General features: G+C 36.9%; 2 protein-coding genes across 2 annotated transcripts; one reads left to right on the top strand and one right to left on the bottom strand.

Moving 5' to 3' along the window:
* On the top strand, positions 1-8,154 carry LOC149956179 (alpha-amylase-like). The gene is made up of 8 exons (XM_090164655.1): positions 1-335; positions 1,033-1,183; positions 1,931-2,082; positions 2,751-2,920; positions 4,396-4,585; positions 4,895-5,213; positions 6,358-6,736; positions 7,772-8,154. The coding sequence occupies exons 1-8, from the start codon at positions 210-212 to the stop codon at positions 8,118-8,120; spliced, it is 1,836 nt and encodes a 611-aa protein (XP_090020781.1). The 5' UTR covers positions 1-209; the 3' UTR covers positions 8,121-8,154.
* A 368-nt stretch (positions 8,155-8,522) lies between these two features.
* LOC149956178 (carotenoid-cleaving dioxygenase, mitochondrial-like) lies at positions 8,523-18,108 on the bottom strand. The gene is made up of 11 exons (XM_090164654.1): positions 18,002-18,108; positions 15,844-15,980; positions 14,931-15,055; positions 12,267-12,408; positions 11,706-11,853; positions 10,954-11,162; positions 10,163-10,405; positions 9,982-10,090; positions 9,804-9,901; positions 8,845-8,959; positions 8,523-8,761 (listed from the first exon to the last, which is right to left on the bottom strand). The coding sequence occupies exons 1-11, from the start codon at positions 18,060-18,062 to the stop codon at positions 8,607-8,609; spliced, it is 1,542 nt and encodes a 513-aa protein (XP_090020780.1). The 5' UTR covers positions 18,063-18,108; the 3' UTR covers positions 8,523-8,606.
* Between the last annotated feature and the right edge of the window lie 8,702 nt (positions 18,109-26,810).

Genomic DNA, 26,810 nt, shown 5'->3' with positions numbered 1-26,810 from the left:
GTTGGCTATTACGTCTTTATATTGACAAGGAATATATTACTAGTGAGAGTTGGAACAATTTTCGCTTAAATCTTTGGAACGAAGATTCGAAGATAAGCAATACTAATCGAAAGAGTGTACATCCTGGTCCATAACAGCTCTGAAAGCATCGTGCTAGTCTTTCGTTTTTAAAAATTTCCCCGAATTAACTAGCTTACAGATGCCGCGTTATGTTTAAATTCGTTACTTTCAGAACTGTGTTACCTTTTACGTTGGTAATATGTGTTTACAGTTCTACACATATTAATTTAGAACTGACCGAAAAAGATTACCTTTCATTTAAACCAAAGTCTTTGGTAAGTAAAACATTTCAGAAGCGGATAATTTCGCAACACATCTGACTAGTATTCTCTTCTATTACGTGCGAAGCGGCGCGATTTAGTGTTTTGGAGAACCTGGAAAAGCACATTGTAATTAATTTGCAGGATCAACCGTGTAATCAATTTCAACTTTGAAATATTTGGTTTTCATTTTCGCAGACAATATTTTTCACTTACAGAGGCAAAGAGTCGTTGATAAGGACAGACATTTTTGATTCATCTCTCCGTTGGTTATTTAGTTCTTTACCGACGACATTCCGCTGAATGTTTTTAAGAAAAATTATTTTTAGTAGTACTAAAATAAATAAATAAATTCGTACTCCCGACGAATTTATTAAAATTTAAGAACTCATGTTGGTTTTTTTGTACTCGTCTTCTTAAAATCTCAAATGATTAAAACCAACTTGGGAGTTTTTTCTAAACGTTCCAGTATGCGTTAATTTCAATTTTTAAATACTTTTCAATGGGAGCGTCGAAGGGAAAACAGTGGTGCACATGGGGAACGTGCGCCCGAAATATATGGCTGTAATGGCCTATGGGATGTAATTAAAGGTGTGCTTTACAAACACAACATCTGGCTACACCGTGGTTCTATTAATGTTAGAAGCCGCCTCCAGGTATAAGAGAACCCTTGCGTTTACTAAGCACAACAAATATTTTAAATTTTTTAAAGGGTTTACTCTCAAAGGATGGAGATCAATGCCAAACCTGTTCAGTTGTCGGAAATGGTACACTATACGAACGGGAAAATATCCAGCACACCGACGATGCTCCTCATTTGGAAAGGACCAATGAAGCTGTTTTTGGTCAGCTCAGGCGGACATGTGAGTTGTTTTTACTTTTAATGACAGGAAAATACGTGATACAATGAAATAAAATTTGGTGATAATGCGCCAAAAATTTCCAAAGGCTTAAGACTTTCCACGTATAGTTAACATAGCCTCTTTGCTACTTACTTTTCATCTGGTAAGCAAACGCTTTATCGATTTTAAATCAATTGTCGGCTCTATCAGTGTAACCCGGCCACCTGAATTAAGGGCTTCAAAAGTCGCATGATGACTTAGGCCTAAGGTGGTGCCTAGCTGATTATTATTATTATTATTATTATTATTATTATTATTATGAAAATACCTCTGTTATTAGATATGGCCATGAATCTATCCGATTCTTCGCAAAACGCGACTTTACTTGAGAGCGTGGTGCCATCTATTTATGGCAAAGGAAGCTAAAATGTAAAATAGCCAAATAATTACGTCGTCAGAGAGCCATTGTAGAGTATTGTAGTTAGACTCTATTTGGTGGACTTTAACCTAAGTTACATATTCCATGTAAAAAATTGTTTATAATTGCTGTAATTTATGTTATTGACCAAATTACAAACGATCCAATCAATGCGAGGGGTACCTTTAAGTACCGCCTTTTTTTATTTCGACGCTAGCGACATCTATTGAAAAAAGAGTTACTACACGTCGAACCGGCACTTGCTTTAATTTTAACAGACGGCGTCTACTTAGCAGACGAAAATCCATAAGCTAAGGAGTCTTCATTTTAAACGTAAAGGCTAATTTCAGTGCACATAGAATCCAGCATCCAGACGCCGTATCACGTTCAGATCACACCCGAAAACAAGGATGTTATTGTTCATCTCTTCGAATGGCGATGGCAAGATATTTCCAGGGAATGCGAAACTTACCTTGGCCCTAATGGCTTCGCCGGAGTTCAAGTAAGTGATAAGGTTATTGCTTATAAAAATTAGTCTGGAGTAGTGAAATCAAAAATCTGAGTAAAGAGGGAGTAGTGGCTCACTCCTGTAATTCCAAGCGTCCGGGAGGCAGAGTTTGTGGATGGTCGTGTGAGGCCGACCAATAATCCCCCAACGGGTGGTCGGCATACTTCCGCCACTGGTGCCCCCACCCTTGTTTCCACGTATCCCCCCGTTGGCGTGGCCGTAACACATATCTCACACCTGATTAATCAGATGGACGCGAGGACTCAACTGTCCCACACGTTACAATCGAATAAAAAATCTGAGTAAAATATTGTAATTGAACCTATGGAAAACTGGCTAATCCTTGTACATATAAATAAGTTAAAAAAATCAACTATTGCACAGTTTGAAATAAAATATATTATTTTATTTTGTAATTGTCATTGGTTTTTTTTTTGTCGTTCCGTTTTCTATATCGTTTATTGCTAAGAAATAAATATTATTATTTTTACTTTTTTTAGTGCCTGACAAAGACTCGTGCGATCGAGTCGAAACGTGCGTAGCGCGCGAATTAAATATTTCAAACTGTGCAATAGTGGATTTTATTTTAAAACTTACAATTGAACATTTTCATATTTTTCTAGCCGCGTGTGCCGCTTTACTTTATCGTTCTTTTCGTGCAGATATCTCCGCCGAATGAATATAGTATTTTGTGGCAGCCATTTTGGGGTCGTGAAGTTAAGAGGCCCTGGTACGAGAGATACAGACCAGTCAGTTACATACTGAAAACCAGAAGTGGTGATGCCGACCGCTTTGAGGAAATGATCAGACGCTGCAACGGTGCCGGTGTACGGTACGTTATTTGAAAATTACTTAGTTTCAATTGATATCGAAATCGTTGCCTTCAATAGACGTTTCAATAAAACATCTTCAAGGAAATTTCCAAGAAGTAATATTTCCGGGAGCCAGGACCTGCAAGTTTTGGTTTATATAGTGCTTGTTGGAATAATGGAAACTTTTCTCCTGTAAATAGAGCGTCGTGTTTTTGTTAAGCCCTAATTCGTCAAAAAAGCTACCTGATTAAAAGGAAACACTTTTTGCATAACCTACAAGTGAAAACTTTCCATTGTTTCAACAAGCACTACATAAACAGTAACTTGCAGGTCCTGGCTCTCGGAAATATTACTTCTTGACAATTTCCTTGGAGATGTTTTATTGAAGCGTCTATTGTCTAACTTGTTATGTAGTATTGATTGGAGGAACCTTACTCTTAATACGACCAAATTCTTGGAACTTTGGAAAGATATGTACCTTCATGGAGGCAAATATTTCCGTAGTACTGCGATTTTAGTTGTATTAAAAGTACGGTCTTTTCAACCATTTTGTCTTTTATTTCTTATATTTCGATAATCGACTTCATATCTTTTGAAATAGTTAATTAATTAATTTGGGAAATTTTGAATACCGAAATTATAACTTAGGGCATAATTAAACTACGGCGAAAAACGACAATAATAGATGTGTGCAAATCGAATCGAATACCAAATATTTGTTTTCTAGCCAAGTGAACTATCAAATTGGATAATTTAAAAGTCAAATACATGTAGTTTGGTCGAATAGTTTTTAAGGAAAAATCAGGGCCAGTGAACTGATCAAATACCAATTAGTATTTCGAATTCCAAATAATTTGACGTACTTGGTCCCGTTTTACTTTGCTACTCTAACCAATAAGAGACCTAAGAGCTGAGTACACGTACAGGTCTTCTCTATTACGCCTCAGAAAATGGAATACAATACATGTTTCTTATCATATCATGTACAGCGCCACACCACCCGCGTTATACCGAAGTAGATTTTGGAAATTGCATCGCGTACTCCTTTCATGATCCTGATATTAAAAAAAACCCCAAGCGGTTATTCGCCCAGTTTTGCTAACTATTAGAAATACCAAACATTTTCTACCCCGCTTTCCAATATTCGTCTATTTGATCAGCTCGAATAGAATACTTGGTAAAACAAAATATTTTGCACATCCGTTCAAAAAAAAATAAAAATGACAACCAAATTTTGATAACATTCTATATTAGGTATTATTTTAAGTATTATTAGACTAATTAAAAGCATTTAGATTAAGAAATAATTTCTGGTTTTGTTAATGCCTTTTTCGGTGAGAATACCGTAACTAGGGCATTCCCAAGTTTATTTTGTGAAGCTTTACAAAAATAATCTAAAACCATACATCCTGGAATGGAATTCGTATGAATTTGCTGTAGCAAGTTTGGGCTCTTTATTGGTAGATATTTTTTCCTTTTAAATCTAATCTTTTAGAATCTACGTGGATGTAGTGATAAATCACATGTGTCATCACAATGACAATATGCGAAGTACAGCGGGCAGTGCTTTCGACGCTTCAGTTCCCGTGTATTGGGCTGTACCCTACCAACCGGAACATTTCAACTCGAAACAGAAGTGCGGCAGCAGAAGCGGCGATATCGAAAATTTAGTTGACGTTGATCAGGTACCATTCACGTTTTGTTTCCCGCAAGAATTAACTGATATAATTGTACTTAAACTAAAATGTGTAGCAATGCTGCCCAAATCTTCAATTTAAAAAAATTGTCATTTTGAAAGTCTAGATCGCTATGTTTATGATACTTATTTATTAGTATAAGAATTTAGTTTTTTCCGAGGTAATCAATTGGAAAGTCAAAACTCGTCATTTACCCTTTTAATAGGAAGCAATAAAAAAATTAATAAAGGGAATTAGGAACGTATTTACGGTATTTTTGGGAAATGTCCCTTTTTTACATGCTGTCATGTTTAGTAGTTGCGGAATTGTCGCCTTCTTGGTTTGAATGACTTGGATCAAAGTCATCCACACGTTCGTGAAAAGATCATCGCTTACCTCAACGAAATGATCGACTTTGGAGTGGCCGGATTTCGCGTGGACGCCGCCAAACACATGTGGCCCGACGACTTGGAGTTCATTTACAGTCACGTGAAGGACTTGAACGTCAGCTACTTCCCTCCGTCTTCGAAACCTTTCATTTATCAAGAAGTCACCGACCTCGGCCTCGATCCAATCTCCGCCGCCGAATACACCAAAATGAGTCGAGTCACCGAATTCAAATACGGAATCGATCTAAGTAAGCTCGCGGAATTTCTATTGTTCCTAGTACTCTTTGAGTGTACGAAAGGGACTGACTATTTGCCGTAATAGGTGTACACTCTTGTTGAACGTTCTATGATCACCTCTTTATCATCTTGTAATCGATCCGTAATCTCTGTAATAATTCAATAATTATGGAATCGGTCAACAGAAAAATATCAAGTAGTTACGCCCTCGGATAAACAGCAAAAATTTATTTATTTGTACTTCGGGAGATTAATGACTATGTTGAGACGGTTTTTAGTGTGGCTCTCAATCCTCCCACGTTCTTATAAATCAAATCTTGTTGAGATTAACGTTAAAAGTTAGTGTAGGGAGCTGTTGGCTCGCGGGTCTTGAAGGGCTTGCTACCACCCTCCTACACATCGTAACCCGGCTACCTGAATTAATGGATTTAAAAGTCGCTTGATGACTTAGGCCTAAGGTGGTGCCAAGGGTTTTAGCCTAGCTGATTAGTATTATTATTATTATTAATCAGCCAGGTATCTCATTTATTACCTAATCTTGAAGCGCCCTCCTGTAAAGTTTTTCCTTCCCCCCTCTCTTGCCTAGGAAATATTCGACCATCATACCATTCGATCGTCTCCACAGTAGTCCTCCCTAAGTATAAATAAATTATTGTGAATACTATGAATTAAGCTTAGATTATCTTCATTTTAACGGACCTTTTCCTCCAGAGTTCGTACACTACCTAGAAAACCTGGAAAAGTCTGGGAATTTTAAAATGTTTCCAAAAGGTCAGGGATAAGTTAGGGAATTTTAAAATAGTCCAAAAAGGTAAGGGAATTTTGAAATGGTCCACAAAGGTAAGGGAATTTTAATATGTTCCCAAAAAAAATCAGTCAAATAAAGTTTTGAAAGATGTATTAAAAATACATAATCAATATTTTTCAAGATTTAACCTAAAAACATTCATTTATTCTACAAAAAAGGACAGGGAAAACCTGGAAATGTCAGGGAATATAATTCCGGAAATTTTGTACGAACCCTGTCATCATTGGTCGAAAAGTAATAAAAACCGCGAAATCTTAAAAATAATTCCATATCGGTATAAAATGACTGTTTATTCATCTCTAACAAGACGGTTTATGCTTCACTGACTTGAAACAATTTCCTCACAGGTCGTTGTATATTAAATCAACACGAATATAACTTAACTCTGTTACGATCACTGGGAAAAGGTGTAGGCTATTTGCAAGGCCAGAACGCTCTTGTTTTCGTGGACAATCACGATACTCAAAGAGGACATGGAGCGGGAGAGGACAACCGCGTTCTCACTTTCAGAGACGGACAGAAATACGTCGTCGCAGTCGCTTTCATGTTGGCTTGGCCTTACGGAGTCCCTTCCCTCATGAGCAGCTACAATTGGCCTCGCAAAATAGTACGCGGAGAAGATAAGAACAACTGGATTGGTCCTCCGCATGACAACGATTTCAACATCTTAGCTGTCCTAGTCGACGTTGAAGGCGCCTGTCTAAACGGATGGGTGTGTGAGCACAGGTCAGAATTTAATTTTATTTAACGGGTGATATGTTGAAAGAGCCCAAACGCGAAGACCATCACTCTGGCAGACTAGCAATTTTCCACAATGAAGCTATGCATTTCGAAAAAGATACGCAACTTTTACTTTATGTCCATTATCTCTGTTAGTAGCCATTTTTACTCTTTAAATAAGCATTTTTAGAGCTTACTTTATTTGTAGGAATGCTTTCATGTTTCACAATGCGGGAACCACGCTGCCGTTGTATTATAAATCAGAAGGATTGCCTCCTGATCTGGTCTAACGACCGGATGGCAAGCCTAGAAATCAGATCTATTGTTGAACTTTCCTTGACTAGGAGCATTTGCTTTGTAAATCCACCCTGTTTGAATGGGCGCTTAGATAAAAAGTCTTCAAGGAAATCGCCAAGAAGTAATATTTCCGAGAGCCAGGACCTGCGAGTTAATGTATATATAGTGCTTGTTGAAATAATTGAAACTTTTCACCTGTAAACAGACCGTCGGATTTTGGCTAAGCGTTAATATGTCTAAAAAAAGCTACCTTGTTTAAAGGAAACACTTGTTGCATACCGTAAAGGTTAAAAGTTTCCATTATTTCAACAAGCATTATATAAAAAGTAACTTGTAGGTCCTGGCTCTCGGAAATATTACTTCTTGGCAACTTCCTTGAAGATGTTTTATTGAAGCGTCTATAGATTTCCCAACATTGGTTTTTATGTTTTTCTACTGGCCTTAATCTCTTGCAAGGCGTGTATCGGGTCCCACAAAGAATGCATTCAGGCCTCTAAGAATATGGGACTGCATAGATTCTAAGCCCCACCCTCGCATACTTTGTAGTTAAAGTTCATCTAATTTCGACTATTCGTGAATCTGTCATCTTATGATGTGATTAAAAGGTCGAGGAACTTTAGCTATGAAGTACCAGAGTCTTAATGTTATTACTTCGTATTCTTAGGCTCCTGAATGCATTCTTTTTAGTACTGAATTTTTGTTCAAGTTGTATTAATTTTCATTCTTTGTGGATGTATAACATAGGTGGACTCCGATATTGAGCATGGTGCAATTCCGGGCAGTTGTCGGTCGATCCGAAGTGGTGGAATGGTGGGATAACGGAAACAACCAGATCGCTTTTGGTCGAGCCAACAAAGGATTCCTCGCCATCAATATTGACGACCACGACATGGACGTGACTTTGAACACGGGCTTGCCCGAGGGTACTTTCTGCGACGTGCTAAGCGGACGTCTAGTCGGGAACGCTTGTTCCGGATACGCCGTGACCGTCAATTATGCCGGACAAGCGAATGTTGCGATATCCAGGGCCAAAAATCCTCCCATCGTTGCTATTCATATTAAACAAATGGTTGGCGTAAAACCCAATCCCTGACGTTTCAAAAATAAGCAGACGGTTACATTTAAAACGGAATTGTTTAAAATAATTTACAAATATGAAATAAATTTATTGATTATTTTCTATTAACTGTATTGAACATAGAATTACATTTATACCTAAAATATTAATGCCGATTCGATTGCAGTAAACCAATTTCAGAAATAAATGAGTAAGTACAATTTAATAAATATTTACATGTAATCTACAGCTCTATATCGTATAGTGCTTCTAACCGACACAATTGGACCGCTCTAGCTTTGAACATACTAATTTCTCCGATATATAGAATAATCGTATATCTGGTATCTTAAAATAGCAGGTTGATCTGATAACTGAATATCAGTTTAAAACAGATAACCACTTACTACAAAGTAAGATATATCTAAATGGTCTCAGATTTTATTATTATGAAAAATCTCAAATATTTTAAGCAGTAAGACTTTAGATAACGCGTAAACACTCAAGCAATATTGAAAATAATTAAATTGGTTTAAAGAATCCGTGGGCGGCGTAAGGCACTCGGACATCCGGGTTAATATCAGCTCGGGCAATTTCAGTAAAGGTCTTGCCGTCTAAAATCAAAAGGAAATCTGGTTTCCCCGGCTCAACGTCTATTACCGTCGTTAGAAGTATTCCTATGAATGGAAAAATTAAATATATTACCGAAACTCTCACAGTATCAATCTAATGCGACAACAATATGAGTGAAAGGGCTTACCGTCGTCTTCCTGCTGGGAAGTAGGACTGGCTATAAACGTCACTTCGCCAGGATACATGCTGTCGCTTTCTCTCCAAATTTTGTGGCTTTTATCAACAATATCGATTTTGCATATCTGAAAAAAGTAATTGAGTATTGCTGAAAAAGTTTTATATCTGAAGAACGTCATTTAGTATGGTTAAAAACATTGAATATCTGAAAAACTGAGCATTGCTATAAATTATTTATATCTGTAAACGTCATCGAGTATTGCCGTGAATCAAAGACATTTCCCTATCTACCATCTGCATCTCGGGCTAGAATGGACGGTGCCTTTCTGTTTTACGTAAGCACTCAAGCCAAGAGAGTTGACTCAATGCACAAATCGTTTCCGGGATGGCACATTTCAACCGGTGAAGTAAATTAATCGTATTTCTGGAATAAATACCTCTTCTTTTACAAAATCAGTTGAAAGTATTTACTGTTAATAGTTTTTTTTATTTTATGCAATCGAAAAGATGCATATTAACATTTTATATTACATTTCTCGTTAGCAATAAGGTTAACATTAAATTAATTGAGCGGCAGTTTGTGATCAACGTCATTATATTCCCGCGACTGAGGGTAGACTAACTAATTCAGTTTGATATAGATATTAGAAATGAATAAGGCCATGGTATTGCTGAAAATGTTTGATATCTAATAATCGTACTGGATATCCAATGAAAATGATTGATATATAAAAATCGTCATAAAGTATCCCTGAAAATGTTTTATATCTAAAAATCGTGATGGATAATCGATGAAAATGTTTCAAGGGACTACGTAAAAGTCCCAGAAAAGGCTACAATAAGACTATTTTACATATTTGGTTTCTCCAAAATACTGATAAGTTTTTCAACTTATTGTATAAATCACGCCAAAATAATCCACGTTTTTAAGTAAAAATCTTGCTTATTGCAATTGTAAGCAAAACTTACAGCGTTTCTAAATGTAGAGTGCTCGAATACTCCGCTGCCGTAGAAGTAGCGATACTTCCTCGTGTTAAAGGTCTTGTTTATTGATGGCATTTCCAAGCCTAAAAAACATAATTATAATATTAATGTTATATCTTAATTTAAATATTGAATAATCTGTACAATAGTTCGGTGCATTCACCTGGTGTACAAAGCGGTTCGTAGGTCAACGACACAACTCCGTTCCCTTGATAGATGGCCGTAGCGGAACAATTTTCAATTTTCATCAAATTGTCTCCTTTTTTTGCATCCTATTTGGACAATGAACAATATAACTGATTCGTAAAAAGGGTAACACGACATTGGTCCGAAATTAAAATTACCGTTAGCAGTGGTATTACGTAACGGCGTGGCTGCGGTTCTGACTTAGTGTCGAAAATATTGGCTCGTAGTTTGGACAAGTAAAACTTGTCGAGAATTTCCGCGTCGTCGAAAGCGATGACGTCAACGATTATGTGTCCTTCTTCTTCGTAGGCGTTGATGTGGTGAAATAGGAACAGCGCGTCGGACAAGTACTTCGTTTTCAAAGCTCGGCCGGAAGACTTCTCGACGATGTGAAATCGTGCCTGGGTAGAGAATTACATAAATCAGATATTCTGTACGTGTTTCGCCTTTTCGTAACTTATTATTGGTTTAGATCTTGGCAAGCTTTTAAAAAATTTAGATTATATCAGGATCTTCATGTTGACAGGACAACGCGCTCACTTTCTTGCAGAAATTAAAGTCTCAGTGTGCTATTTTTGCAATTTTTTCTAGTACCCCAAGCTACATATAATAAATTTTATAAAACAAATTACCTTTTGATACCAATATTTAGTCTTGATTGTTGTTAACTACATCTTAATATTTAAACTATAAATAAATATTTACATGTACCATATTAAAATGTAAATATTCTGCGGTTAGCGCGTCATAGTGTACACTTCTTTTATGCAGTCTACTGTAATTTACGTGGTAAAAATCATGTAAGTTCCAATAGCTGTCGCTAGCCTAAATGGCCTAAACGAAATATTTTGCCCTGTATGTCCTCTCACACTAGTTGCAGATTACACTTAAGACGAACGGGTTATGCGTGCGTTGACCTCTCCATAAGAAGATCCTGTTTTATTGGTACTTTTTCTTTGGGTGACCAATCGAGACAATCCTTGAGACTGTATCCTTTGACGCCGCAGGCCGCCAGCCTCATCGTATTGATGAGCAATGGCTGTTCGACGAATATGAAGTAGTTTTCGCTCATTCCGAAGCTGTGATAGTAGCCCAGACACGTGTTCCAACTTGAGGAGATGGTGCAACATATAGAGGCGTTTTTCAGGAACTTTGAATCTGAATGTTTACACGCGAAAAGTATCAACGAAGACTTATTAAAGCATTCTATCATTGCTACGTTTTTATAACTCATCACGTACACGAGTAATTAATCTAGTTTTCTTAATAACCTCTGTGTAATAGCATAAGTAACATAAAGCGCATAAGTACGCCGCTTCTCCTGACTCAAATTTTTGAAATGATAGTCCGTTTCGCTAAAGATCATATTAGTACCATAATAATAGAGAGAGAAAAAACCACTGGCACCCTATTTGTAGGATCAACCGTGGCTTATGGGAAATGGAAACGATTTCAACTGTAGAAGTAGCATTTACTTTCTAAAATGAACCTGTCAGTAATTTTCCTGTTAAGAAATTTTGAAACTTCCAATTACGGCTAAACTCCATGACAGACCACCATTAACCGAAATCGTTCAGTTTCATACTTATGTCTAATATTATACTTATGATAATAGCAATATCAATGATAGGAAACAAGTGTAATGTTAGTAGTTCGTTCCGTTAATTGGCTGCTACTCATAATTTAAACAAAAAATTGAACCTGGTTTGTGACTCGAATCGGGAATTTTGACGATATGGTACTTCAGTCCAGTCATGAGACTGGCTCCAAGGTTATAAATGGTACCATCCAAGTCTCGTTGAGGATGCGAACTTGCCATGTTCACGGACACTAATTTGCTAATATCGGTCTGAAAATATATTTAAAAATTAATAGCAAGTATTTAAAGGAGCACTGACTCTTGATTTCACACTCCGGTCATCGTTTTTCTTTTAATTGTCTCATTAAGTACATAAACAAATAAATAGATACGCATTTCAAACGAAGATTGCATTCAGGGACCTGAGCTTAAGGGAACGCCGGGATTCGAAACCCCATCCTCTTACACTTTGTAGAGAGGGTTCGTTTGTTACCGACATAATTTCATGCAGACGATCGCCATCTATGTTTACGTTTCTTTATTAAAAAGCAGACAACCATACGCAACGAAGTATGCTAAGATAGTACCACCGGCTAATATTATTATTAGGCACTTAAATGTATTCTTGATCAAACTAAATAATATTAGCTGCTTACAAATTAGTGTATTTGTAGTACGTGTACCTTTTCTAAAGTTTCGAGTGAATTGGAGTCGATTTTCCAAAGATTGCAGGTCTCAGAGGAACAGTATAGATCATCCTTAACTGCGAAAATGTTGGCAACGGTGTTGTCTGTCATCTCAATAGGAACAATTTGAGATAAGAACCTAAAACGGTTTATCAAATTAGTTAAAAGGAATTTATTGATTTCGGAACTATAGTGTTATTAGTGGCTGAATAGTCCAACGATGGTTAATTATCACAAGGTATTTAAAAACACGCATGTTTTTCTGCATTTAGAAACGTTTTATATTTTAGCTTTACGTTTTATAGCTATTCTGCCATACGTTTTAGAAACACATTATCTCCAAAAATTGCATTTTGAGATAAATAGATATTTGTAATTCCTGTGAAAATAAAATTTAGGTAACTCAAAACTAGTTGTTGGGGGTTTCTTTTAGTCCGCAATCTAAATATGACAACAGCTATCGCCAAAATTATGTAAATCTCAGAATAATTTGGCATAATGCGTTTTGTACGTTTATAATTGGCAAAACCTCTAGGCAGAATCTCGTTTTGTGGTATAATAATACTGAGTAACGGCCATTGTGACTGTTACCCTAGGAATGCAGCTGAATAAATTAGAGCCAATGAATTTATACGAAATGAAGACAATGATTTTTTAATAAGTCTTCGGCCGTTGGGATTTTGGCACTTATTTGCGATTATCTCAAAAACTATGAATGATAGCAAGTTGAAACCAATTTAATTTTTAATATTTTACTAATATCTTTCATACCTATGTCTTGATTCACGTGTAGCATTTCCATATCCGCCGGAAACGCCAAATATCGTTTTTGACAACTTTTTTAATAATGATCTTACGCCCCTGAAACCTGCATTTATGGATTCAAAAGGGTCGATTCATATTTAGAAAGTGTCATTGTTATCCGGCTACTTCGAACGGCTTCTAAGATATGGCCTATCGAAAATTCGGGTCTTATTCGGAAAATTCTAAAATGCCTAATTAAGCAATATTATTAATCCGGCATATAACCACAGCGTTCCAACAACTCGTTAAATCACAATGAAACGACGCGACGAAAGTTGGTTTTGCTCAACAATAAGATGCCTCGAGCATTTTAGAATTTTCCGAATGGGACTCGAATTTTTGATAGGCCATATCTTAGCAGCCGTTCGACGTAACCGGATAACAATGGCACTTTCATAATATGAATCGACCCCTTTGAATCCAAAAATGTAAGTTTCAGGGGCGTAACATCATTATTAAAAAAGTTGTCAAAAACGATATTTGGCGTTTCCGGTGGATATGAAAATGCTACACGTGAATCAAGACAGAGGTATGAAAGATATTAGTAAAATATTAAAAATAAAATTGGTTTCAACTTGCTATCATTCATAGTTTTTGAGATAATCGCAAATAAGTGCCAAAATCCCAACGGCCGAAGACTTATTTAACAGAGTGTACTTCTGCGAAATATTTTCGAAACTATTCGATTTTAATGCGTTTTTGCATTTTGACATCTCGAAAACTAGATCAGATAGAAAAAACGGACTAAAATTAGTATGAGGAGCATTCAAACTCAAAAGTCAAAAATGGTCGATAATGCGTTTCTGAAACATCTGGCAGTATAATCAAGAATATATTTATTTATATTTAAGGAGGTTCAAGACCTTTCCTCCAACAAAAAAAAACTTTTAGCCTGGTGACTCATTGGTTCCGGGCCCCAAGAGGACCGTTACAATACAGGTGCTAGCTATATCCTTTTTCGAGGAAAAGTATACCTCGTTTAATTTAACGCGGGCCCCAAGGCTGCATGGCCCCGGAAAGTTCCTCCTCTCTTGGCGCATTGGTTTTCCTTAACCCCTTCTTCTGCGTGTGGAAAATTCGTGACTCTCCCCAGCTATAAATAAACTCATTCTTGCTATTATAAGATTTTTATATCGTTTAAAGGAAAAATAATAATTAAATCGTCCTATGGTGGATCTAAGAATATCAAGTTTTTGCCGCTAGGAGAACTGTTGAATGACTTTTAGGGTGACAAGTATGTAGGAGCGTCATATGCAAAATTGGAGATTGGCTAAAATAAGAATCTGCCAACTCCTATCAGACCCAGAAGCGGCACAAGGATTTTAAGAAGGGTTTTAATCATTTCAAAATTTGATAAAAGTGAAATTGCTAGTCAACGAGGGGAGGCTCTTCCGGAGCCCATTAAAATTGATTTATGACCCCCAATTATAATGAAGAGTAGGACTCAGCAGAGGCGTACCGACCCGGGTTCAGGTGGCACACTCTGAACCGGGCGCCAAGTTGTCATTCAAGTAGGGGTGCACCCAAACACTCCTATCTTTAAAATAGCAAGGTTTTTTATTTTATTTTTTGTACATAGGGAGGGGGTGGGGCATTTTGAAAACTTTGAAACGGACACCATATTCCCTCGGTACACCACTGGGACACAGCCTATCCTCGGCACCGCCACTGATCACAAAATACAGATTTATTTTCCCAATTTTCAATACTCTCTTTAAAGGACAGAAAATAAATTCAAAAATACCGTCTTTTCGTGAATTAATTATCATTATTTTATCTAAAATTAAAATTGAATCAGATCAATCAACATGTTATATACCCCAAATCTACAACATCGATTAGTTAGAGGAAATGTACCTGGAAAATATATTTTTGCATGGATCTGGGAAAGAACGTGTTCCGAATTCCGTGAAAACAGGTCTCTCGACGTTGCACATTTTCTGGTAGGCGACGGTGTCCAAGAACCGTGATTTGAATGATACCTGCCGGATAGATTCATCCGCAAATTTATTGAATGGTCTATGGTCAATTCTGTTAAGTCTCGTCCACGCTATTACAAGAGCTATTAACTTAAGTACGACGCAGTGGCCAATGTTGAAAGAAAAAAAAATAGTTTGCGATGCTTATTTTTTATTAATGACAATTAGAACATTTTAAAAGTATCTTTTACGGACGTTCAGTTTATCTGGTGTAATTTTCATAACGGACTCTTTCGAGAATATGGATAATTGTGACAAGGGCTAAGAGTCATTTAAAAGTAAACATACTCCATTTTAAAGTAAGTTTAAGGCATCCATCTATTAGTACTGGTAAAGCTTGCAGCTCGCGCAAAATCGCGCGATCCACAATCCACGAAATATAAGAGCACGCGCCCATAGAATAGCTGTTTTTAATAAAATCCTCGTCAATGTGAAATAAACAGTATATGATGCAGAGGCTCGACTTAAAAAGGTTTTTCATTGTATTTCCAGAGCTGTTGTCAAAATTCTGACAGCATAGTCGGCCCTGTGCAAAACAGTACTTTATGGAAAGAAGTATTAACGCTTTTACACATGTCTTTGAAGACTTCCACTTTGAAGTTTGATACATTTGTTTTGATTTTTACGCTTGGGATCTCTATCGTAAGCGAAACCTACTAGACGCGAACTACCACTCGCTTTGAGTCAATGCAATTTAAACTCGTTTAGTTCATTCGAAGTCAAAAACAATCGTAACGCGTTTTATGTATGTCCCCTGGTGTAGCGTAGGAAAGTATATATTTACAGCGTACCTCTTGATTATGTATGGTCATCTTGTAGACGAGGGCGCATCCATCAAACCAGTGATTGAGGGAAAAGTCCGACGACAAGTCAAATTTGCCCGGACCGATACGATAGAGATTTCCTTCCAGCCAACTGGGAATGGTTCCTATGGAAAGATCAACAAAATGACATCGATGGAAGTATAATTCACTACAATGAACCCTCTATACAATCGTCTGTAGGTCTGAAATCTCTTATTATCCAATTAGAGAAAGATCGTTTTAGTACAAGTATATCTGGATTTTGTAAGTCTTCACATTCGAAATCAAAGATTTATATTGCTAAGCATTGATGACATTAGACAGGCTAAGCCCGCGCTTAACCTTCTAAGTGCATTACAATTAAAAAGGTTTATAACTTATTTTTATTACTGTTTTCTTTAACCAATATCGAATCATTGGGAATTTAATAAGGGCGAACTTAAAGGGGCTCCAAAGTTCGGTGGCAAAATGTGTGTAAAGTCAGTAAAGTGCGAAATTTATGGTTGACTCTGTCCGCCTCTGCCAAGGCCGAATAAAAAGCATGCTCAATTTTATTTATTTTTTGCCACCGAACTTTGGAGGCCCTTTAAACTAGGTTGTCTCTAGCGACTCGTCACTGAAGCGAAGTAGTTCTAATGAACTATTTTCCTCAGAAGAAATAACCGCGCGTTCTATTATCAAGAACTTTCTATGTAACATGAAGGAGAAGTGAGATTTACTTAGAAAGTCCCAGTGGAACAGTGGCGTCACCAGGATTTCCAAACTGGTGGCGCTTAAGCCATAAGCACTGGCCAGGGGCTCCTAGTGAGTAATATGGGGGAGGGGGGGGGGGCTTTCCAAAAGGTTTTTAAAGCTGAAACATTGAGGCCGACTAGGAAAAATGAAATTTTTGATGCTCATTTTTAAGTTCGAAGAAACTTTTCGACAAGTGAATTGGAAAAATTTTGAATTTTAGGAGGCGCTTTTCGGAAATTTTAGGTGGCGCTTCAGAAATTTTATAGGTGGCTCAAGCGCCACCTAAAACACCCTAGCGACGCCACTGCAGTGGAACCAACCGTTGGTTAACATTTAAGTTTACTCAATTTTACTGTGAGATAGTACAGACTTCTCAATCATTGAAAACTAACGATAGTCCACTATAAGTCATTCAAAAGTGACATTTAAAAATAAATATAAGTCTTTTTAAAACATTTAAAAAGAACACAATTGATTTTAAGTCATTTTAAAATTATCACAATTGATTTTAGATCATTTAAAAAAAACTTAATTCATTTTATAACATTTAAAATAAACATTAATCAATATAAGTTATTTAAAAATAAACATGTTGAGTTCGTTTTAAGTCATTGAAAAGTAACCATGTTTAGTTTGTTTTAAATCATTGAAAAGTAAACATGTTTAGTCCGTCATTGAAATATATTCGCAGTGTGTTTTAACTATTTAAGTTTTAAGATCAGTTATTTTAGAATAAACATATCGAACCTTTCAAGTCATTTAAGAATAGCCTATCTGTTTAAAATTATCCGTTTTAAGTTAATTATTTATGAATTACAAGTCTAAAGAATAACTGGCGGGCCTAAGTCACTTACGAATTACAATTAAGTTATTTTTAAGATATTTTTGTATGAACATAACTCGTTTTATGTAATTTATGTATAGACATAACCCGTTTAAAGTAATTTATTTTACAAAAAAAACGGATAAACATAGTCCGTTAAAAGTCATTTAGGAATAAGCATATTCCGTTATACGTCATTTAAGAATAAACGTTGTAAGTTAAAAGTCATTTAAGAATAAACATTGTCCGTTAAAAGTCATTTAAGAATAAACGTAGTAAGCTTATAGCATAAACACTTCGTTAAAATATGTTTAAGTATATATATAGTCCGTTTAAAGAACTTTTAAACGAAACACAGTTCAATTAAATACATTTGAAAATAAATATAGTCTGTTTAAAAATTAAATAAAATTAACATCTCCGCTTAAAGCCATTTATGTATAAACATACTTCGTTTAAAAGCATTCTAAAATAAACATAGTCCGTTTAAAGAAATTGGAGATTATGCATGGTTTCAATTAATTCAAGAAGAAACAATGATGAATTCATGGGGCACTTATTCCGCAATATAAACAAAAGGGTACTTACCTTTAACTGTGGCACGAATGTCATCCACATACTCGGGAATGGTGTCAAAGAGGCGCTCCATATTTTTGTTACAGGTGAATCCGAATCATACAACAAGTAGATTTCAAAATTCGGTATTGTTTTCAAATTTTATTAAACACAAATTCCAACAAATTAAGCCTTAAAAAACACTGTGTAACCGAACTAAACGAAAGTGGTAGAGTGAAGACGACCCTTTTGATCTTATTGATACATTGAAACGGTACAACGAGTACTAATCACATCCTCCACGTTTCTTCGCAACCGCCCGCGGTGCGACTTCTTACCGTCACTGCCGTTTGTAATTATTCAAGCTGCTCTCTTTTCCCGGAGACCGGTTACACTTCCTTAACGTACGCTTCCTGCCCCTCCGCTAAACATTTCCTTCTTACGTTGCCAAGGTGTTGCGGAAAGCGGAACGAAGACGTTGGGAAGTTCGCCGTACGTCTAGTATTACCCGTTTGCCGCTAATAAATTTCACCGAAGCCAAATAAGTGATCGTATCATTACCCGGAGACAACTGAATTTGTCTAAAACTTTTAAATATAATTAAGAATCCTATCTTACTTGTCAGAACGTACGAAGCGTGAAGTTACTTTTTACCACACGGACTTTAAAAGGCGGAATTGAAAGTGAAAAGGTGGGTGTCTCTACGGATTACCGGGCACGAGGAAGTAGACGATTTTCTGGTGGCCGAGTTCGAATCATACTTTATTATTAGAAGTCGGAAAAAGAAAGTTGCTGGCTGGCCCTGTAGCTACGAAAGGGAACGTAAAAAAATATGTCAAGTTTGATTTTAGCACGTTGTTATTATAATATCGAAGATAATATGTAATAGATAGCTCGCGAATTCTTTTTATATTATGAAAAGAGGTTATTCGGGAAGTTTAGCATTTCCGTCTTTGGTAGAATCTGCGGCTTACATCTACTTCTCTGTTATTGTGTCGGGTTTTGAGTTTGCTGACGATGCTAATGTAGCGCGACTTATTTTTAAATTATTCTTCAAATATGACGAAAAAACACATTTTAAAAAGCTTTTATAATATCGAATTTCAATTACAAAATTCCACTTCTAAACAGTATCTGTTTTCGGATTTATATAGAAAATTGGGAATCTACCGACCTGATTCTATTCGTATCATTAACGACTCAAATACTTTTTAGCTTTAGCTAATATAACGATATTTTTTCTTCAACGTTTAACAAAAGAGAATAGACACCGGACCCAAATCTTATCGAATCGTTAAGAGTTATCGCTAAAAAATTACCAATAACCGTAGCGAAGAAAGGGTTCCGTTAAGATTTTAACGATCATCGTATATTCCTCGGTAGAACAGCTGCCCTTCATACAGTTAAAGAATGATGTTTAATCTAAAAAATGTACTTCATTTAATAAACCATGGCGCATATCTGGTGATTACTTAAAGGGCCACAGCATCGTTTGAAATCCGGAATAAGGGTACGGAAGAGGAAGAGCTACCTGAAATTCGGTTCGAATTTTTCAAATGATTCTGTGATTTTCAGCTAGGTTTTGAACATCGTAAACCGATAAATTATATTTTCATTTGCCAACACTAATTCCGCATTACACTGTTCGTTTCCATGTAAATAGGAGTATCCAACTATGTAAATAGGAGTATCCAACTATGTAAGTATCTAACTATGTAAATAGGAGTTTCCAACTATGTAAATAGGAGTTTCCAACTATGTAAATAGGAGTTTCCAACTATGTAAATAGGAGTTTCCAACTATGTAAATAGGAGTTTCCAACTATGTAAAAGGAGTTTCCAACTATGTAAATAGGAGTTTCCAAATATGTAAACATGGAGTATCCAACTATGTAATAATAGTATCCAACTATGTAAATAATAGTATCCAACTAGGGCTGCGTTCAGTAACCTCCAGCAAATGCAAAATTTTAAAATCTATCGAGCGGTTTCTTACTGAACGATTTTCCCAATTTCCGGTATGACGTTACGCTGCTCGGTCGATTGAAAAGCATTTCAGCCTGCTGAGGGAAGAAGTTCATTTGTAGTGTGACGTCACAACGTTAAGGAACCTGTAACTTTGAACCTATGAACTACCAATAGTGTGAGCTAGGAGCAACAAACACAAGGAGAACGCAGCTAGCCTTTAAACACGCTAACGAAGGGTTGTGTACGAATTTCATTGGACGAGCGTCACGAGCCTTTACGCTGAACACGTTTTACGGACGGGGGGGGGGGGGGGGAGAGAATTTACGGAATTTCCTATTCCGACGGCAGCAGGCGCTAAAGCATCTAACCAATGAAAAACGTACACAAGAAAATCCACGACTTTTGACGGGTTGCGTTCTCCTTGTGTGGGGTGTTGTGTTTGTTGCTCCTAGGTGTGAGTACATATAAGCGTTCAGTAGCTCTTGACGTAACGCTGCAAGCCTGCAAACGATATGCAACGGTTCATATACCGCTGCAGGTCCAATTACTAGGAGTATTCAACTATGTAAATATTAGTATCTAACTATGTTGGATGTTAGGGAAAATTACCATGTTCGGAGGATCTGAGGCCTAGTGGAGGAATTTCTTCCTAACACGAGTGGGTGAGAGCTAAATGTCAATCGCATCAATTTTAGGAAACCAATTAGATACCGGTTTGATTTAATATTTTATGGAGGAAGGAGCCTACTGTCAGAGCGTGAGGTGGACTGCCAGCAACGCCCAAAATTAAATTTAGAATAAATAAATACCTTATTGATATCAATCACAAAGTAAAATAGAACTTTGCTGGGAGTAGTGGCGTACTCCTGTAATCCCAAGCGTCCGGGAGGCATAGTTTGTGGATGGCCGTGTGAGGAAGACCACCAATCTCCCAACGGGTGGTCGGAATACTTCCGCCACGGGTGTCCCCACCCCTCTCCCCACGTATCCCCCCGTTGGGGTGGCCGTCACACATATCTCGCCCTGATTTATCAGATCTTCGCCGGGCTCGCGGTCTTCTCAGACTCAATCAGCCCTTATTTCTCCCTTCTTTGAATAAAAAAAAATAAAAAAAATGGAACTTTATTCTAGCCTAGACATAGTTTTATTATTATTTCATTTTTTGAAATATACTGGTAGTGGAAAAATATTTCCAAAAACTAATTAATAAGCAAATAAGCGAAGCGGGAAAAGGTTTGCGGTCAAACGGGAAGGCTAAAAGAAATGCATTGAAATTTCCGGGTGACCGAGATACCGTACTAATAAATATTTTTCGCTTTTACCTTTATTAGTAAAATTAATAAAAAATGGGATAAATATAAATAAATTGGACAAACATTATCGCCACCACACCACGTTTTACGATCAAAAGGAAACCAATTTCTGGGCGCGACACTTCAACGATAAATATAATTTTTTTTGAAATGGCTACTAAACGAGAATTTCCGTTCAGAACGTAAAGTGGAAATAAAAATGTGTCACTATTTAAGCTTACTTTTTAAGTGTTTTATTAATTTCAAATTAAACAATAAAAGTATGAAGTACTTCTGCTTTATAATCAAAAAACGTATACATAAGAAGATCATCAGTGTGAAAGATTGTCACGACAATTTTAAAGCAGACGAACTTTAGTTACTAAGTAAACGATTATCTGCAGTCTCGTCGTAAGTCATTCTTGATCCAACTTATTTCCGAACTTTGACACTTCTTTTAATGAAACCGAAACACAAAGAGTATAAATTTGTAAAAGCCAACAAATGCAAAATACAAACACCCATAAATCAATTCCTTAATTTAAGATATATTGGTAAATCAATAAAATATGAGTTAAGCTCGAGCCCGAAAACGCGTAAGAGGAACTCGGAGCAATAAAGCTATGGGTATGCACTCGTATATGTTCGCCGTACACGTTTTCTAGCGCGAGCTCAACCTGCCTCTTATGCCAAATCTGCGAAAGACGTCAGGTTGTTATATCACTGAATTTTGCCGTAAGACCGTAACTGACTGGTCAAATTGAAATTCGAAAAACAACTGTTTAAATTAAATTTAAATTATAATTTATCGAGCAATGAAAAGGGTCGCCAGGTGTATGGTCGCGTGGGCTGCTTTTTCCAGCTTGACCTTGACATTTTCGGTCGTGGCTGTCCTCCACAACCTTTGGCTGCATGGCTGGAAAGACCGGACATTTCGCAAGTATCTGACGGCCGTGGTGACCTACGTTACCTTTGTCTCTTCATTCTTTGTACTCACCCTCAGAAGAAACAAAATTATTAGTTTGACTGTGAATCTTATAAACGTATCGAATAAAACCAATAAAAATATCGTGAAAAGGTTGATTCGCAAATCGTACGTGGCTCTAATTGGCATCATAATCTTCGCCGTCTACGATATTTTTTGCTCTATAAAGATAACCTCGAAGATATACCAAAAGGTTTACGTTTCGGACAAATTCACTCACATTTGTTTCGGTTGCAATTACACCACCTGGAACATGAAAGTTTTTCAAATTTACTATTTCACCGTTTCCACAATTCACGGTCCTAACGTCATCGGTATAAGTTTCACTCAGGTCATTTTGTATTGTTTCTTAACCAAAACCCTAACCGACGTAGCTCGAGAAATGGTAACCGACTTCTCCGCGAAGTGCGCGATTGGTTCGTTGGAAGTATTGTCCACATTTCGTCAGCGACTAATAAAAATGAAAGAGTTAGTGGATAGCGTCAACGAACTCTTTAAAAATATCATATTCGCCTGGTTTGGAGCCACTCTTTTCAGTTTGTGTCGCAACTCGGCCATGATAGCGAGTGCCATCCTGCTGCCATTTAACGAGCACTTTTATTCGGTCAATTACTTTATTTTGCATTTGAAGGACGTCGCGTTGCTAGTACCTTTAACAATGATTGCTTCTGATTTGCCGTCTCAATTCGAAGGAGTATTTAAGGCCTTACCTTCAATAACTGACGAGGCTTTGCGCCAAGGCAGATACCACGAAATTTTAATTTTATACAACGAATTAAGGTGTGTGAAGATGAACTTTAAAGCGGGATCCTGCTTCGTTATCACGAATAATTTGATTTTGTCGTTTATCGGTTTGGCCGTTACCTACACGATAGTTTTTATTCAGTTTAACCCAGAGCTTCTTAGATATATGGGGTTAAATTAATTGACCTACAGTGCGACACTTAAGGTCTATTCACACAAGCCAACATTTTTGCAAAATATATATGGTAAACACTAGCTCCGTTCGATTAGAGGAACACTTTTAACGTGTTTTAACGATCGCTTTTGATGACCTAGGCTTTGTTCGAAATATTTAAATATAATTATTTTCGGACGTAATTTGTAGTAGTATACAGAACGTTTATTGAAGCGTGTGAGCTGAAATGTTACGTGTTTTCGAACTCGATTTAAAACTTTTAGCTGTCAAATTGGTCAAACATATTGACTCTATAGAGGGACTTTACTAATAAACAATGGCTGCGTTGAACCAACAAAATACTAAAATAACCCGTTACCATGAATGTATTCATTTTAACCAAGAATATCGAACTATATCATTACCCTTTCTACTATCAGGGGCTAAGATGGGCTGTGCCGTTCTGTGTTCTACGTAATCACTTGAGACAATCAGGAGACAGGACTGGTGTTTGTCGTTGACTCGATCCACAAAATGTTTCCGGGATTGCACGATTTAACTGGCGACTAAAATGACTCGTGATTCGTAGAAAAATACCTATATTTTAACCCAATTACTTGATAATCATAAATAAAGGAATTTATAATTAATATTCTTAACTATTTTGGTTCAATCAATAAGATGTGTATTCAAATTTTGAGCTAAGCCTTGGCACTGATAGCTGTTCAAGTTTCAAAACTTTACCCATGGAGGAAGCACGTGACTGATACTGCGTTCAGTCAATAGGAGCGGACATCTCCATAGAAGAGGAGGGGTTCAAAAATCAAGTGGCTCTGCCGAACGGCGGATACACGAACTGAGTCTAACCGGACGAATTTTCGTGAAAATTGTTTTTTCTCCCTTATACTTTTCCTACGGGAATTTGTTTTTCTAACTGTGTTGCAATTCGGAGACTTTTTAATAATTTTAGTGTTTGTACTCAACTTTGAATTTTTCATATGATTTTTAGTAAGTTTCCAGGTTTTATTTAAGACTACTTTCATAATTTTCCCTTAATTATTTCGCTTGTAATCTACTTTTAAAATCGACGAAAATTTTAAGGCGAGGAAATGAATTCCCCGCCTTTGGGACCTGTATTTGTGCTAGGCCTCGGTATTGCGCAATGATTTTTAAATTCCAAACATTAAAACCGAGGCCTAGCACAAATACAGGTCCCATTTCCTCGCCTTAAAATTTTCGTCGATTTTAAAAGTAGATTACAAGCGAAATAATTAAGGGAAAATTATGAAAGTAGTCTTAAATAAAACCTGGAAACTTACTAAAAATCATATGAAAAATTCAAAGTTGAGTACAAACACTAAAATTATTAAAAAGTCTCCGAATTGCAACACAGTTAGGAAAACAAATTCCCGTAGGAAAAGCATTAGGGAGAAAAAACAATTTTCACGAAAATTCGTCCGCTGAGACTCAGTTCGTGTCTCCGCCGTTCGGCAGAGCCACTTGATTTTTGAACCCCTCCTCTTCTATGGAGATGTCCGCTCCTATTGACTGAACGCAGTATCAGTCACGTGCTTCCTCCATGCTTTACCTGTCAATACATTTTTTAGAGGCGGCGCGTGACAACGTCATAATAACTAAGCCCCTCCCTTGCTAAATTACCTAATGCAGTTCAATATTCATGGTTGAAATTAATACATTCATGCCATTATAGTTATGATCGCGTTACCGTTCGTTCCAATTGCTTAAATGTTGTTCTACGCCAAAACGCCCAACATAAGTTTTAAATTAATCAGTTCAAAGGGCGGCTGACCTAAATCTTCAATGTACAACATGGCCGCTTTTTCCTCACTAATAAAGATACGAAGTCTCCCCACAAATTGTTAGTCAATGTATGAAGGCCCCTTTCATAAAAAACCCTGCGGGTGCCCATGAATACGTTTATTGGGTTTTTTTTTAAGGTATAAGGTAATATTAACCTTATTTAAGGTTAATTTGATACCCTTCCGATATGGTGATACCTATCTCGAATAACCAAAACAACTGTTTCGTGTATGAATCAGAAACAGGTTGAAAGTACCCAATGATACCTGTTACTATAAAATTGGTTGTAAATTAACATTAATAAATATCCGTGAACCCTATTTAACTGGTCATTAAATGGCACTAAATCGTCTGCCGTTGTTTGAGAAGTACTACGGTCATATTAGAGCTTAGAATTTACGAACCTCGCACCAATCATCACAATGAGAAACCCACGTTTTAAATTACATAGAAAAATAAAGAGTTTTCTGCTCAATCTTTAGTCTTTAATTTTAATTTTATTTTAAAATATGGCTGCCATGTTCTCTTAACCTGGACGGGCGATAGCTACGTCACTGTGTTTCTGGGTTGGTTTTAATTTTAATTTGAAGTTGATAAACATTTTTATATAATACATGCTTATATCAGTTATTTCCCAAACTTCTACACTGATTAAGCGTTATGCACGCAGTATCGTCTCCAACGTTATTTTGTGGTGTAATCCAAGTAAGTGGTTCCCCTATCTCTATTTTTTTACCCTTTTAGAGGCAAGTTGGGGGACATTTTCATTTCTCGGAGCAAACAAAGTTACAAAATATGCTACATGCAATTAATTTCCGTAGAATTTTAACGAATTTAGAAGTTAACCCGCTAATTTTATATTTATTGGGCCTCTTAGTAGATTTGGGAACCCCTTAAAAATTCCATGGCTGATAATTACTTTAATTCGTCCATGGTCGGTCCGTTTAATGAGCGGCATGGAAAAAGGGGGAACATGGACTAATTAACTAATTCAGACGGGAAGCAGAATGTTTTACTATATGTACGATCGGAAAAGCTCGACATTCTAAATTTTTACGACGATTAATTTAAAAGACTAATATATTAGCACCGCATGGTAATCTCGTAGTTCAACTTTTAAATTCCAAGCATTCCAAGGAAGCTTCTCTCCCTATTTTCACCCCCCCCCCCCCACTTATTTTGAATCACCAGCCTATACAAGCATTTCCTGTTATGCCCGCGAGTACCACTAGAGTGCGTCGATGCTTGTTCTTTTACTTTTTTTCCCGGGCCGGACCGTCCCTGTTGTTAATTAGTCCATGGGGGGAACAACCAAAACAGAGTAAATCGGATGAGAGAAAACGAGCGAAAGAAGGGGGTGAGAGATATGAGAATATTTCGGGAAGTTCGTGAGGACGGGAAAGGTAAAGAGGGTGCGAGATATGAGCATATTTCGGGAAGGTCGTGAGGATTGGTCCAGGTAAAGTATGTGCGAGATATGAGCGTATTTTGGAAAGGTCGTGAGGAGGGGAAAGGTAAAGGGGGTGCGAGATATGAGCTTATTTTGGGAAGGTCGTGAGGAAGGGAAAGGTAATTTTGATTTTTCCCGTGCCTGTCTAGTGCTGAATACATGGGCCCTTTTGCCCAATTCAAACTTAGGGGTGCCTTGACAGTCTTAGCTCCAACCTAAACAACTCTTATTCCCAACATTATTGGATTCAAGGTTTGGTCCAAAATACATGTCGGGGTTTGTGACGTCAGTTTTGCACGCGTTCCACTCAAGTTTTTATCTAAAATACCCATCGGGGTTTTATGACGTCCTAGTTTAAATCAGTTATCGAATAAAAAACATCAAGTTGAGTGGTCTACCAAAACCATTCGGAAGATAATAGCTCTGATT

The sequence above is a fragment of the Leiobunum rupestre genome, chromosome 2 (genome assembly GCF_980474605.1).
Source record: "Leiobunum rupestre chromosome 2, qqLeiRupe1.1.hap1, whole genome shotgun sequence".
Taxonomy (NCBI): Eukaryota; Metazoa; Arthropoda; class Arachnida; order Opiliones; family Sclerosomatidae; genus Leiobunum; species Leiobunum rupestre.
Note: the sequence above shows the minus strand (reverse complement) of the source record. Positions and strands in the feature narration are given on the sequence as shown.